Source organism: Rhinatrema bivittatum, chromosome 10 (genome assembly GCF_901001135.1).
Source record: "Rhinatrema bivittatum chromosome 10, aRhiBiv1.1, whole genome shotgun sequence".
Classification (NCBI taxonomy): domain Eukaryota; kingdom Metazoa; phylum Chordata; class Amphibia; order Gymnophiona; family Rhinatrematidae; genus Rhinatrema; species Rhinatrema bivittatum.
The window spans coordinates 78,092,564-78,108,246 of NC_042624.1; the positions used below are offsets into that span (position 1 = coordinate 78,092,564).

The 15,683-nt window shown below is 39.4% G+C and overlaps 1 protein-coding gene across 1 annotated transcript in view; it reads right to left on the reverse strand.

Annotated features, from left to right (window-relative positions):
- Positions 1 to 469: 469 nt before the first annotated feature.
- Positions 470 to 15,683, reverse strand: part of RPAP2 (RNA polymerase II associated protein 2) — a 154,578-nt gene continuing 139,364 nt past the window's right edge. Inside the window, exons 12-13 of the mRNA XM_029617687.1 lie at positions 7,339 to 7,488; positions 470 to 4,150 (exon numbers count right to left, since the gene is read on the reverse strand). Of these exons, the coding sequence (XP_029473547.1) occupies position 4,150; positions 7,339 to 7,488 (151 nt within the window). The 3' untranslated portion in view covers positions 470 to 4,149. The remainder of the gene's footprint in view (positions 4,151 to 7,338; positions 7,489 to 15,683) is intronic.

The following is a 15,683-nucleotide window of genomic DNA, read 5'->3' on the forward strand; positions in this document are numbered from 1 at the left end:
AGATTGGATGGATGCTTACAACATGCCAATATTTCTTCATGATATGTTGAACCTGATGTGTATGTGAAGTGTACGGCAATACACAAAGGGCCGGATTTTCAAAAGGCCCAGCAATGCGCGAAAAGCTCTGGGATGCATGTAAGTTCCAGGGCTTGCAAAAAGGGGCGGGGCTGGGCAGTCCGGGGGGCGGTGCGGGGTCAGAGGCTCCCAGCACAGTGGCCATTTGCCACTGTGCTGGGGATCGCGCGCTGGCAGTTGGCCGGCGTGCGCAAGGGCTGAAGTAAGTTTTACGACAAAAGTAAAAACAAGAAAAAGGTAGGGGGAAAGGGTGGGGGAGGCAAGGGAAGGGAAGGTGGGTAGGGAATGGGGGAAAGGCAGTGCGGCTCGGCGCGCGCAAGGTGCACCCCTTTGCGCATGCCGACTCCCAATTTTATAACATGCGCGCATATATTAAAAAATTGGCCATACATGTGTGCGCGCCAGGTAGGGCATGCACATGTATGCCCGCGCGCAGGTCTTAAAATCTACCCCAAACTGTTCTAGATTCTTGGACCTTCCTACATGGATTTCATAGCCATTGCCGTTCAGCCAAATGAGCTCTCTTAAAAGCTTTATGTACTACTTTGCATGTAAAGATGTGCTCTAGAAATCTACAATACATACTGTTTCTTTGAGTCTCAAAAATTGGCCTACTGGTAGGTTGGTACATAGATGTTTAGGATGACAACTAGAATAGTGCAACAGCATGTTTCTGTCAGTTGGTTTACGAAATATAGAAAACATGAAGTCTTCCACTGTCAAAGCAAGGGTGATATCTAAGAAAACAATTGTATAAGTATGAGTAAATTGTAAATGTGAATTGCAGGAGTTAAGCAATTGGAAGAACTGGGTCAATATGTCCATACTGCCCATTCATAATGCTAGAACATCACTGATGCAGCATTTCCACAGAAAAATATTTTGTTTAAAGGAACATTGTAGAAGCCATTTTGTTTCAAAATTGCAAATGTATAGGTTGGCGATATCAGCTGCCATGGTGGCACCCATGGTGCTTCGTCATAATCTATTGGTAAAAGTTCCATCGAAACTATTAAATATTCACACAATCGTATGGTGGACAATTGAACAAAAAAGGTGGTAGGTACCCAAACTGATGATCCTCTTGTATCGAGAGTTTGTTGTATGATGTCTAATGCCTCATCTTGAGAGATATTGGGATACACAAACAATATCACACATAACTAGCATTATATCATGAAAAGTGCCTTCCACGTCCTCAAGAATGGTCATAATGTGTGTGGAATCCCATACATAAGATTGAGCAGGTACAAACTCCCTCAAAAAACGATCGACAAACGTGGAAAATGGTTAAAGAAGAGATCCATGTACGGAAATAATAGGCTGGTCTGGAGAATTGATTGAAGTCTTATGTTTTTAGAGAGTACATAAAATACAGGACATGTTGGAAAATCAACTCTCAAAAATTTAAATTCCCTGTTAGTAAGACATCCTTTATGGATACCATTCAAAGAGATGGTATCAGTTCTCATTTTCATTTCATCCATAGGATCGGTCATTAAAGGGCAGTAAAAATTAAGGTAGTTGTTGGTAAACTTTTCTCATGTAGTCAATTAAATTTAAAACTACAGCTTCTCCCCTTTTCTGATGCCTTTATGATGATGAAGTGATCCTGTTGTAATTCATGAAGAGTGATCTTCTCCGAGTATGTCGTCATGTTTTGAAAGCCACATTGTCTCCCAGGCACAGTGGCTTTGATCTCCTGCTGAACCAATGCATCAAAAGTAGCTATGGCTGGGTCAACGATCCCTGGTGGGACCCATTGTGAGGCTCCTGTCATTACCAAATTATCTCAAGCTTGTGGTTGATTAGCAAAGAACAATTTAAATCTTAAGGTGCTTTAAAAAAATGTTTGCGCAACTTCACATCCAAATGGTTGTGGGTGCAAAGAAAGTCCTTTATTATAGACATCAGTATGGGCCTGGGATAGGTATTTCTTAGACAAATTGATCATTGTAGATTGTGTAATGGTCGAGGTCTGACTGATGAGTCTCTTGTTGAAAGCCTAATGGGCTGTTGGGCATCAGTCGTATTTGTCCTCTGTGTGCCGCTGGTGGTCGGCCATGTCCAGATCCTTGGCCTCTCGCTAAAAAATTAATATAAAAGTCAAGTCATTAACAACTGTTCCAGGATATATTTCCCTTCTTCTCCTGAAGAGGATCTGGCGAAAGTGACATGTTTTTTACGATAATGGAACTTCTCGAAGACCAAGAGTATACATTACCCTGCAAATAATCCGTTTCATCATGAAGGAATTTAGTGGAGATTCAGTCAGATGCTCTAAATACACGGAGTGGAATGTTATGATGGTAAACTTTTACACATCTGCGCGAGCATATATATACATGCGTATGGTAGCTCGTACAAATGGATGCGGCCATTTTATAACAGATGTGCATATATGTGCGCAATTTTGTATGGATGCTAGCTTGTGCGCGCAAATGCCGGCTCTACCGCGTAAGTGGAAGGGATTTTTTAGATACATGTGCTGACAATTACCAGTTTCCCCAGTCCGCTCCCTGACTACCTAATCCCCCTAATTAACCTTCCTCCCTTTTACCCCGGCCCCTTCAAACCCCACTGACTAGCCCTGATTTTTTTATTATTTCATAACTTACACGCCATGCATAGCAACAGATGAGGAGAGGTAACAGAAAGCTGCTACAATTGAGAAACAAACCAGTCAATCATTCAATATATGGAGTTATTTTATTGAAAAGGAACCTGAAAATGATAAACTGAAAACTGATAACTGATAAAGGGCTTTCATTATTATAAATAGATCCCACTGTGGCTTCTGCAAATCTACAGATTTCTATTTGCTGTTCAAATAATGAAAATTGTTTACAAGCGACATTCTAAAATGCCCTTTTCAAATTTCAAACCTCAGTCCACGAGTCATTCATGATGCAAAGTTTTGAATACTTAATATTTAACATAAGCTTTTGAAATGTATAAAAGAATCTGTATCCTTGTAAAATCACCTACATATATGATTCAAATTATTGTTCACTAAAGTGTATTAATATTTTTATTTAAAAAACCTGAGGAGAAAATAAAATTTAAATTAAAAAAAATACATGAGGGGAAGTAGCTCAGAAACAGGTAAGTTGATATTTTGAGATAATTATCAAGTATACATCAGCTAGTGTAAACAGTCAAATCCTACAATATCAGATTACAGCAGATCTTCATCTGAGATAAGGCTGCACGCTCATTAATTAAACAAAATGGGTCTTCCTTCCAATACAAAAGCCTCTGACTACGATTATGGAATTTTATTGAATGACAAAATAATCAGTTGCATATTCAAATCGCATTTACAGCAGGAATCAGGTTTCAGTCACAAAGCAAAGAAAACTCATAAGTGGTGAGAGTAATGAGCTGGGATCCAGGGTTAAAATCTTATTTACCCCACTGTTACTCCTGTCATCTTTGGCAAATGACTATCTCCTGTTGCTTCATGTACCCACTTAAGATTGTAAGCTCTATGAGATAGGGACATATTGTATGTGAGCCACTAATAATACTGTAAGCTGTCTTGAGCAGTATGTAGAAAGGTGAACCAAAAATCCAAACAATTATTAAGTCTTAAAACAATTCCTTTCTAAATAGAAAGGTGACACAGTGAACCAAGTTTTACTTCACTTCAAAATAATAGCAGTCATGACTGAAGTGAAGGGACCTGAACAAAAAAAAAAAAAAAAAAAAAAGCTACTCCAACTAATGGAAGGAAAACATACCAAAATAAAATTGATCTATCAACAGAATAACTTACATGGACACCTATTACACCGATATACTAATTAGAAATGACACACCAACCGAGGGCTACAACATAATTATGTCTTTTCATGTGTTACAGAAAATAAAGACTAGAACAAAAATATGACAACTCCAGCATCAGTTTGTCCAAAAAAATTCCAAAACGAACAGCTGTTTGTGTGCCAAACCTTTACCGAATTACGATTTCCACAGAAATACTCCTGGTTGTCTTGTGCTGCATTTATCCAAAAGCTGTGCAGATGGTAAACATAAAAAGCTGAAGATCTTCCACCTCCTTCACAAATGTCTGAATCAAAAGGAGAACTGCATTTTAAAAGTTTGCTTAAAACTAAATGATACTATTACAAATACCAGGATTGAACTAGTGTTGTTTGTCTAGGCACCTTCGTTTTCAGTTTATATTTTATTTTCCCTGGAAATTTATAAGTGTTTGTTACAACAAACGAGAGGGAGAAATATCAGTAGGGAAAGAAGTGTCATTTTGTTTCCCACCGATTTTAATAACAAACCCCAATAAATTCTCAGGAAAAATAAAATAAAAACTGAAAACAAAGGTCTCTATTTACATCACAGTCTATAGACAAAGATGTGATTTCTAGTATTGTCCATAATATTCAACACAGGAAGAATGTGCATGGAAATGCACAGGCTTGCAAAAGAAAATATTTCAGATGTCAATGACACAGAAAGAAGGGTCAGCAAACAAGCTGTAGTTTATTTATTTATTTTTATTTAAGGTTTTTTTTATACCGGCATTCAAGAACTCGTTCTCATCATGTCGGTTTACAGAAAACAGGGGTGCAAAAATATAACCAAAAACATAAATAAACGTGGAGAAGAGAAGCAGTTACAATTAACAAGGGTTCATGAACTGGGATTATAAGAAATAAAAGAGATAGAGGAGGATAATTATATACAAGTGTACAATGTAAATAAGGAGTCCTCTATATATATATATATAGTTGACACTTGTGATTATTAAATGAGCATCACCTCTAGCTTCTTTGCTGACCTCTACTTTTAGGTATCCAAGTGGACCAAGACAGCGACTGCACTACATTATTCAATTGTTGAAGTGCTGAGTATTCTAAAGAACACAGAAATCAAGTGCTCAAAATGTCTGACTGTTTAGACAAACAAACTATGTTTCTCTTTATAGTAGTTCTGAATATCAATATTTTAGCTTGAAATCACAACTACAGTTTGTATCTATCTTTTGAAGGAATTCCCTTTATATTGTACTGGACTGCAGTACCCCCTTGAAAGTCTAAGACAATTATTATAAAATGGTTCCCTGTGAGTCCATCGCTGGCTGGACCGTAAGGATGCTCAAAGAAAGGTAAGCTGTGAATACATTTTTCTATCATGGTGAGTTTTGGAAAGACAATCTGAATAATAATAATAATAAAAGCCAGTTTGAATTCCCTACCCCCGCCCGGCAGAGGATGCTAGTCTGTAGGGCTATTATATCTATCCCTGAGGGGATGAAGCAAACTGGGTATTATTCAGATTGTCTTTGCAAAGCTCATCATGATTTAAAAATGCATTCTCTGCGTACCTTGCCTCTGTGCATTACAGACAAAAGATGCCCAACGCCGGACAGATGAGCACAGGGCTTGGATTGTTCCTTGGGGCCGGCTGGGTGGGGATCGGAGGCAGGCCTTTGGCCAACCCTGCTGTATCCTAGGAGGTTTTAATCAATTAAACACAAATGTTATGTATTTGTCTATAATAAGAATTGTTTTGCAGGAGGAGGGCAAAGAACAGGTATTTGAGTTATTCTTACACTACCTCCCTGGGATCAATTATTTACTAATAATTTCATGGTAATAAACATGCTACTGGAGTAATAAACACATGCCCAATCTCAAGGACTAATTTTTTCAAATAATATAAATCATGAAATAGTAAAACAAAAAAAGCAAACGCAAACAGACAGGGTTTTGAGGTTTTTCTGAAAATTCACCATTTTCTAGGAACAACAGGCATTTATTTCTTGACTAGTAACAGTTATCCCAGCAATTTGCTCAGAACAAGAGAGGCCTAATGCAGCATTTGGACCAAATCCCCTATGTCTAAATCAGGCAAGATGGGTAGGAAAGAAAAGACAAAAGTTTATCTAGCACGTGTGCATTCTAGAGCAGAGTTTCCATGTCTTACCTCCTTCTGATTAGAACCTCGTTTACTGAGCACTGTGGGTTCTCACGCCTTTAATTTTGTCCTATGCATGGAAAAAATAAAGTCTTCTACGGGGCAATTCTGGGAGCAAAACCGTGTTTTGCCTGTGGAAATGGGGTTGTTGAAAACTGCCTTCCATTTGTATGGGTAATTTTATCGGCAGGGAACGGTGGGATCCCTGGGGATGGGCCTGCACACGTGCGTGTACTTCTGAATTTTCCAAAAGAACCTATTTACGTTTATCTGGAGGAAGCATCCAAACAAATAAAAAAGTGCCGATTAGTGTTGGTATTTTTACTTCTCTAAAGTTCACAGGTAAAAAGTCCCTGTAGACTTTGCATTCCTGCAGACAGTTCCAAAACTGCCCTCCTCAAGACTCCATGAAGATATAATATGCGGTTTTATTCTTTGAGCATAGACAATTAGTAAAACCCGTGATATGAACATTCTGAACAGACTGCAAACACTGCCATTCTTTAAAACAACCAGGGGCTGATGTAATAAGGTGCTCTGAAGCTGCTGGCAGGTTTGCACGCATATTTTCCTGCACAAAGCCCCTATACGGGTACATAATAAGGGTTTGCATGTACCAAGCATGCTTACAAACCTGCATTTTTTTCTGCGCGAGTGCATGCTATTGGCATGCAAAGGAGGCGATTATCTATTCACGGCTAATGCAGGGAACGTTGCTAGCAGGGAGATTGGGTTAGTGCGAATGTTTAGCGCCTGGGTCAGGGCAGGAGGTAAGTGAAAGCACCGGTGAGGAAACCGTTTTTTTTTTATGCTTTTGCGGGCCAGCCAAGGGGCGGACAAAATGGGTAGAGAGAATGCAGCTTCTCAATGAGGCAGAATCACCGATCTGCATTTCATGCTCTCGCCGGTGGTTGGAGTCCAGTAATGAAGGGGTTAGATATTGCTCTACCCACCTTCATATCAACTTCTGGGCCACTAATTTATTCATTTTTTTGAAAAGAAAGGCTTTCACCTTGAGAATCAGTTGTGGGTGTTCACACGCCGATGGGTGGCTGCGCGGGTTTCTGCGTGTTTTACTACATAGGGCCATGAGCGTGTGTTACTGCGTGATTTATGGCGCGTATGTTTGGTGCGCGTGGATTTTATGCACGTAACTAAGTAGCATACACGGCCATTACATCCCATGCTTTTGTTTTTTTGCCGTACGCCCAAAAAAATCCGCTCAGAAAAGCTGTGCAAATTTTAACAGGGGTCTTATTATATCGGCCTCCTAGATTTCACCAGCTGATAAGACAATGAAAAAAAGTTAATTAGTAAACTCACCATTCAATTGTACTGTTGCTTGTAAAGATGTTTATTAAACTTTCAAGGTCTTCATTTCTGAAATTTAATTCATCAAGGAAAGTCGAAATGAACTGAGTATAAACTGGATTCTTCTGCGAATCTTTATACTGTGAAATCCTGGGGGACAATCTAAAATAAAAGAATTAAACGTATTGTAGAAAGCACTACACATGAAATAGTCATGTATGATGGAAAAGTCTGCATCATTTAAACTCTGAAACATGATGGCTTGTGGTCAATAAAACAGTTCACAAAACCAGTAAAATCTACCCATTAATTAGGGTTTCTTATAGGATTCTTACTGAGCTGAAGCCTAGGAACCTTGTTCTACTTTGTTTTGAACCCAGTCCAATGGCATGTCTCCAGTTATAAAACAGGTTTCTCTTATGTGTTTAGGATAAAAATATGACAAAATCTAACAGCTATACCTGTGGTTCTTTCTTCCTAGGACTGTGAGATTAACTTTGGAATGATGAAAGTAGATCTCTGATATCTATTATCATATTAATGGATGATTTCTACACATGCATTTGGAATATAATATAAAGTTTTATCAAACATTTTTTTAAAAATAATTTTCACTGTTATTAACACAAAGGTAACTCCCCCTTTTTTTTTTAAAACTCCACAATCTCCTATATTGTATCATCCTAAATGCTTCAGATATAAGTCACAACTATAGATGTGATCATAAGTTTATATACAATTGGCAGAATTTGTGACGTGTAGCATTTTAAGAAAACATATCTTATTTTTAATGTTTCAAATTAAACTATTATGCATCACAGAATAGCACAATCATTAAACAAATCATAGCAATAAAGGAAATAATAAAATGGTCCTGTTCAAAAGTTTGCGTATCCTTGAATGTTTGGGCTGATAATATACACTCACGTTGACACACACAGGTTAAGATGGCAATGAAGGGTAAGTATCCACACTTGTGCCTTGTTTGATTGTAATTAGTATGTGTGTATAAACAGTCAATGAGTTTCTTAAATCTTGAGAAACCCTTGTGCATTTCATCCAAGGCTGCACTGACTTTGGTGGTTACTGAAGCATGGGGAAAGCAAAACAACTGTCAAAGGATCTGTGAGCAGAAGTAGTTTAACTTTATAAATCAGGAAAAGGATATAAAAAGATATCCAAAGATTTGAAAAATCAGTACTGGATAAACTCTGATCAAGAAGTGGAAAATTATGGGTTCTGATAACATCAAGCCATAGTCAGGTAGACCAAAAAAGATTTCAGACACAACTGCCTGAAAACTTTGTTGGGATTGTAAAGAAAAACCCACAAGCAACTTCTACTGAAATACAGGTTTCTCTGAAACAAAGTGGTGTGATTGTTTCAGCATGAACAATAAGGAGATACTTGAACAAAAATGAGCTGCATGGTAGAGTTGCCAGAAAAAAGCAATTGCTGCAGAGAAGCCACAAAACAGCCCGCTTGCATTACACCAAACAGCACCTAGAGAAGCAATCTAAACTTCTGGAACAAAACAATTTGGAGTGATTAGACCAAAATTGAACTTTTTGGTCACAACCATGAACGCTATGAAGAGAAGCATACCATCCCTACCGTGAAGCATGGAGGCGGATCCCTGCTATTTTGGGGATACGTCAGCTACAGCGGCATAGGGAATTTAGTCAAAATTGATGGCAGAATGAATGCAGCATCTTATCAGAAAACACTGGAGGAGAAATTGCATTAATCAGCCAGGAAACTGTAAATGGGGCGCACGTGGACTTTCCAACATGACAATGATTCAAAACATAAGACCAAGTTGACCCTTCAGTGGTTGCAGCAGAAGAAAGTGAAAGTTCTAGAGTGACCTCAACATTATTGAGCTACTTGGGGGAGAACTCAAACATGTAGTTCATGCTAGACAACCAAAGAATTTACAGGATCTGGAGGCTTTTTGACAAGAGGAATGGGCAGCTTTGCCACATGAAAAAATAAAAGGCCTCATTCACAACTATCACCAAAAGATTGCAAGCAGTCATTGATGCAAAAAGGGGCAATACACAATATTAAGAACTAAAGGGTATGCAAACTTTTGAACAGGACCATTTTATTATTATTTCCTTTATTACAATAGTTGGTTTAATGATTGTGCTGTTCTATGATGTATAAGGCAAATGCTTTAGAATGAAGACCATGATCATTTTAGTAGTCACCCTTTGGAACCACTCCAACAGGTTTATATCCTTTTGAAGATATGGTCTCTAGAACTGTATGCAGTATTCCAAATGAGATCTCACCAAGAGTTTATACAGGGGTAATGTCATCTTTTTTTCTGCTGACTATTCTTCTCTATATACAGCCAAGTATCTTTCTGACTTATGCCATCGCTTATCCACCCTGTTTGGCAACCTTAAGATCATTAGATAGGATCGCCCCAGATCCTGCTCTTCTTTCATGCTCAGAATTTCATCCCTTACACTGTACCTCTCCCATGGGTTTTTGCAGCCTAAATGAACCACCCTAAACCATTCCTTGAGCTTTGTTAGATCATTCTTCATGTTTTCCCACCTTCCTGGCTTTCTATCCTGTTACAGATTTTGGCATAATTGGCAAAAAAAATCAAACCTTTCCCAATAACCCTTTTGCAATATCGCTCACAAAAATGTTGAATACAACTGGTCCAAGGACTGATCACTGTGGCATATCACTAGTAATGTCAATTTCCTTGGAGTGAACCCCATTTATTACCTCTCTGTCACCCTTCCACTCAACCAGTTTCTAACCCAGTCAGTTGCTTTAGGACCCCATACCAAGAACACTCAATTTATTTATAAGTTGCCTATGTGGAACTGTGTCTGGATAGGCGATTTATAAATAAATTGAGCACCACTGGTATGGGCCCTGTATATACAGACTGTATATATTGTATATAGTCTGCAATATTGTATACTGCATATATTGCTACTTCACTTTTACGCAGCTCCAGCACTGCTCTCTACATCAGTGGCAGGGGTCGAAGGAAATTAGAACCAAAAAGTTACCAATAAGGGCCCTAACCTCAGTGGTCAGAGTAACAGATAAGTATGAGAAAAATAATTATGAAAGCTTGCTGGGCAGACTGGATGGGTCATTTGGTCTTCTTCTGCCGTTGTTTCTAGGTTTCTATACTATTTAAAAGGTTAAATAACTGTTCCCTATTTACCTGTTCCACCCCACTCAAAACTTTATGGACTTCTATCATATCTCATCAGCTTTCTCTTCTCCAGGCTGAAGAGCTCTAACCTCTTTAGCTTTTCCTCATAGGGAGTCATTCCATCCCTTTTATTTAACTCTATTACATTTTCAGAACAATAGATACAAAGTGCATGGTAGCTGTGAGTCTGAACTCACCATGCTTATATAAAGAACAAAGAATAAAGAATAAGTAACAAGAACAACCCAACATAATACTTCCCTCCCCTTCCATAGGAAATGTTACAGATAATCAACCATCAAATGTTATAGAAAACAATAGTCAGTAATTGTTCAAGATCATACTTCTAAGCTCATGGTGGTAAGGAAGATATACAAGGCATCCAGATATCCAATGTTTGCTTCTATGCTCTAGGAGAACTCGTCTTCCCAGTTAACAATTCCAAAAGTAATAGATTATGAACAGCATTCCTCCAGAACATAAAGGAAGGATCCATCTCCTGTCTCCAGTGATGAAGGATCGCAGTCTTAGCTACTAGAAAAACCTTAGCTTAGTCTTAGCTACTAGAAAAACCTTGGAAATCCACATATTTTGAAATGCCGTATGTCGGTTGTCCCATGATATGAAACAAAAAATTGCAACTTGTACAGAAAAAGGTAATTGTATAAAAAGGAGATTTTCAATATAAATGGGAAATTGTTTTCCAAAACATTTGATTATTAACACAAGACCATAGTGAATGACCCAATGTGTCAGGAACCAATTTACATTTCAAACATATATCAGATTATGTGAGCTCTGCTACATCAGACTGTCTCTGAGAAATATAGAATCTAGATAGAATTTTGCATTGTGTTTTACGCATCTGCATATGTTTAGTAATCTTACATATGTAACCAAAACTTGCAATAAATGATTGAAAGAAAACGGAATATGTAATTCTTGTGTCCACCTGGTCCATAAACCTTCTCTTTAGAAAGTCTTAAAAGAAACTTGCAAAGATTTATGTAAAGACGACAAAATATATCTACTGGGATCTTCCAAATCAAACCAATCTTGAAGGGCCCCCCACTTATCAGCCTGAAGGTCCTCTTGGTTTAAGGAACACACATAGGGCCGGATACTGAAAGTGCATTTAGCGCTCGATAACTGGATAAGTAAGACTTATCCAGCCTATCTAGGGTCCACTGAAAATCTGGGCAGTGCTACTTAGCTAGATAACCTTATGTGGCTAAGTAGAGATATTCAGCCTTAACTAGATAAGTTATGCAGGTAAATTATACCTGCCAATGAGCAGTTTTAACTTAGCTGGATATGACTTATCCAGCTAAGTAGTGGCTTGACCACGGATATTCAGCGGCATAGCCATGCCGCTGAATATCCCTTGTAACTTAGCCCAATAACTCATATTTGAACGTCCATTTTTCAGTTTTGGGCCCATAGTGTCTAATCTGTAAATAGCCGAACTGATCCACACCCTGTTCTCCTACATTTTGATGTAGGGTCTCAAAGGAAACCATTTTCCCTCCATCTTTAAGTAGGTGTGTAATAACGGAGAGACCAATTTGAGACCAATTGGCATATATCTTTCTCTCTATGCCTGGCAAAAAATTACCATTGGCAGTTATAGGTAGGTCTGAAAGTTTAATTTTAGTTTAGAAATTAGCCACCACCAAGTTTTTCTCATTGGAGAAACCAAAACATGTCTTTTCAAAGAGTGGCAATTGAGATATTGCAGCATGTAGAACATAATGTAAATGCAGAGGGAAAACTACAGACAACTCAAACTTCAAGTCACAATAATAAGAGGTATCCATTAGCCAATCTCCCAACTGTCCAAGATTAGCACCATAATTGTAAAGACTGATATCAGGTAATCCTATTCACTCCTGTTTCCAAACACATATCATTTGTGTCAAAGGTATTCTAGGTCTCTTATCCTTCCATAAAAAATGTCTCAGCTCTCTATGAATATTCATATATCTGTTTTTTCAAGAATAATAGGGAGGACACATCATATAGAGCCATTTAGGAAAACAGTCATTTTAAAAATATAACATAAAACAAATACATATAAACACTTCAAAGCACCCCCAATTTCCCATACCCATCCTTTTCATATAAAGCACAACTAAAATGCTTTAAAAGCTTCATTAAATAGGTGAGTTTTTAAGGCTTTCTGAAATTATTTATAGTCTGACAGTGAACGCAGCTCTAAAGGCAACTTTCAGAGTGACAAAAGAAAAGGCCCAATGGTTGGTCTCTTCAGATGTATACCTCTGGCACTAGGAGTTACTAGTAAATGTTGGCCTGCAGACCTTAACGAATGTGATGGAGTATACTCTACCATATTCTTCTTCTATTAAACTGGAATTTCCCCATATAAAGCACAATGTACTAAACACAATATTTTAAACTTTACACGTTGCTCAACAGGGAGCCAGTGAACTTCATTACAACTGGTAATCCTGGGGGAACTCTGTGTTACTGCGGAGTGCAGAATTTGCACAGAATTGCCAAATTCTGCACAGAAAATGGTAGAGAAGACCCCGGCATGCTGCGATAGGAGCATGTACCTTTCATGGTGAAGAGGAAGGTCATGGCGTGCCATTCGCCGTGAAGAGGAAAGCCCTGCCGCACCGTGAACGGAGTGTGCATTGTTTTCAGCGACGAGGAAGGCCGCCACAGGATGTGCTCTGCTCATGGTGAAAAGGAAGGCCCCAGTGAGAGTGCATGTGTAGAGAGGTGAGTGTGAGGGGAGGGGGAGAGAGAGAGCAGTGGGATGAGCAGGAGCGTCTGCGAGAGGGGAGGGGTGTGTGAGAGAGGGGGAGGGGTGTGAGAGAAAGCAGGGAGGGTAAGCAAGGGGATGTGAGAGAGCAGGAAGGATAAGCAGGGGGGTGTGAGAGAGAGCAGGGGGGTACTTGAGTGTGGGTGCCAAAGAGAGGGAGCCTATATGAGGAGATTGTGAAGGAGTGTGTGTGTGTGAGAGATTGGGAGCTCATGTGTATGAAAAAGGGATAGTATGTATGCGAGGGTGCTAGCCTGTGTGAAGGGATTGTGTATGTGTGAGAGAGAGCCCATGTGAAGGGATGTGTGAGAGAGAGAGAGAGAGAGAGACTTAAGTAGCCTGTGTGAGGATGTATGTGTGAGAGAGAAAGGGAGCTTGTGTGGCTGTGTATGCAACAGAGAGGGCCCCTGTATGAGGAGATGGGTGTGTGCGAGAGAGAGGGCCCCTGTATGAGGGGATGGGTGTGTGCGAGAGAGTGAGGGAGCCTGTATGAGGATGTGTGTATGTATACTAGAGAGAGGGAACATGTGTGTGAGAGAGGGAGGGACAGAGGGAGCCTGTGTGAGGGGCAGTACTGAGAATGGGGTCAAAATCTGGGAGTGACGATAGAGGTGGAAGGGAGAGATACTGGCAGGTGGAGGAGTTGGGGCCTGACAGGGCAAAGTGGCCAGGGGAGTAGGGAGAGCGAGTGGAAGGGACCCTCTTACAGTGAATTTCTAGGGAAATTCTGCTCGAAATATTTAAAATTCTGCATCTTTAAGTAATAATTTTTTCTCTATTAATTTAAAATGTAATTACTTAAAAACTGTCATGTAAATTGTGTAATTTTGACCAATATAAAGTTTGCAGAATTTAAAAGTTTTTGTGCACAGAATTCCCCCAGGAGTAAACTGGGGAAATATGTTCTTGGAGCGGACATCCTGACACCATCCGCGTCGCAGCATTTAACAAAAGCTGTAAGACCCTCAAATAAGACTTTGACAAACCAGGTCATTACAATAGTCTATGACAGACAAGACAAAAGATTGAACCACATTATAAGCAAAAAATACATCAAGAGAAAAAAAAAAAAAAAAGAAGGAAAAAAAAACACACAAGGCATGCAACAGTTATAACATCTTTCTGGGTGTCAAAGGGAGAAACAATTCCCCCATCAGAAGAGCCAAGATTCTGAGGAGACTTACCAATATTTAAAAAGAAATGACAAGTGGGATAGTTTATAACCTAAGTATCTTTATGGCCAGCTTCATTCTAGGAGCGGGGCAAGTAGTGCATATCTTTAAACAGTGCGATACCATTGCATTAACAACTGAAGAATCCACTAAGGGCCTGAGTTATACAATTGTTTCTCCTATTTTGTACTAGTGAGCAAAACCTTTCATAAATCAGGCCCTGTGAGTTATTCATTCTGGAGGCACCATGAAGGATCAGAAGCTTGGACTGTAAACCGTGAGCTGCTGCGGGTGGTGGTCAGCTGGGGAAAAAAAAGCCTGAGGATACTATGAAGGCGAGGCAGATGGCAGGGAAGAAACTGGTGGCCAGCCATGGGGAAAACGAACAAGTAAAGTAACCAGGCAGGACAATAAAAAGATCTGTTCAGGTCACTTCTTCGAAGAATCACTGTACTTTTGCACACTTGTTTTTATACAGCACTACAAGATCCTACTCTTATGCCATATGGCAGATAAGTAGAAGGCAGTGTCAGCATGTCTCTTTACATTGATGAAAGCTCAAAGAATTGAGACACCTCACATCTGTTGTATGTTAAAAGGAAGGGAATTCATGTTATGACAGATACCAATAACATATTACAAGTGCACTACGCAACATCTGGTTGACATACTATATAGGTGCTTTTAAATTTTTATGTGTATATAAAAAGGGATTAAGATTGGAACAAACTTGATTTTCTATGAAAGATATGGCAGCTTGTAGAATGTTTCAAGGGTATACAATCATTTTCTAGGCATAAGACCTACTTCAGGAGTTTCCCAACCATTCTGCCATGGCACACTGGCATGCTTTCAGACCTGATCAGGTGCGCCACGGAAAAGTCAGCACTGCCTGATGCTCAGATGCAGGTCAGCACCTGGGGTCTGCTCTCAGCACGTCACAGAAACAAGACACACCGGCAGTAGCTCTTAAACATGTGGGAGCTTCTTTCTGAGAACATGTGCAATCATGCACACCTCTTCCTTCTAGCTGCAGAGTGTGGCAATTAACAGGCAGCAAGCAGGCCATAGATAGAACCGGCTTTGTGCAGTACACATATTGCGCATAGCACCTCCTCATTTTCCTCATCTTTCAGTCCTTCCAAACTCTTATTTCCCGGCTGAATGAGACAGGGAGAGCATGCATGGAGCACTGGATGTGACT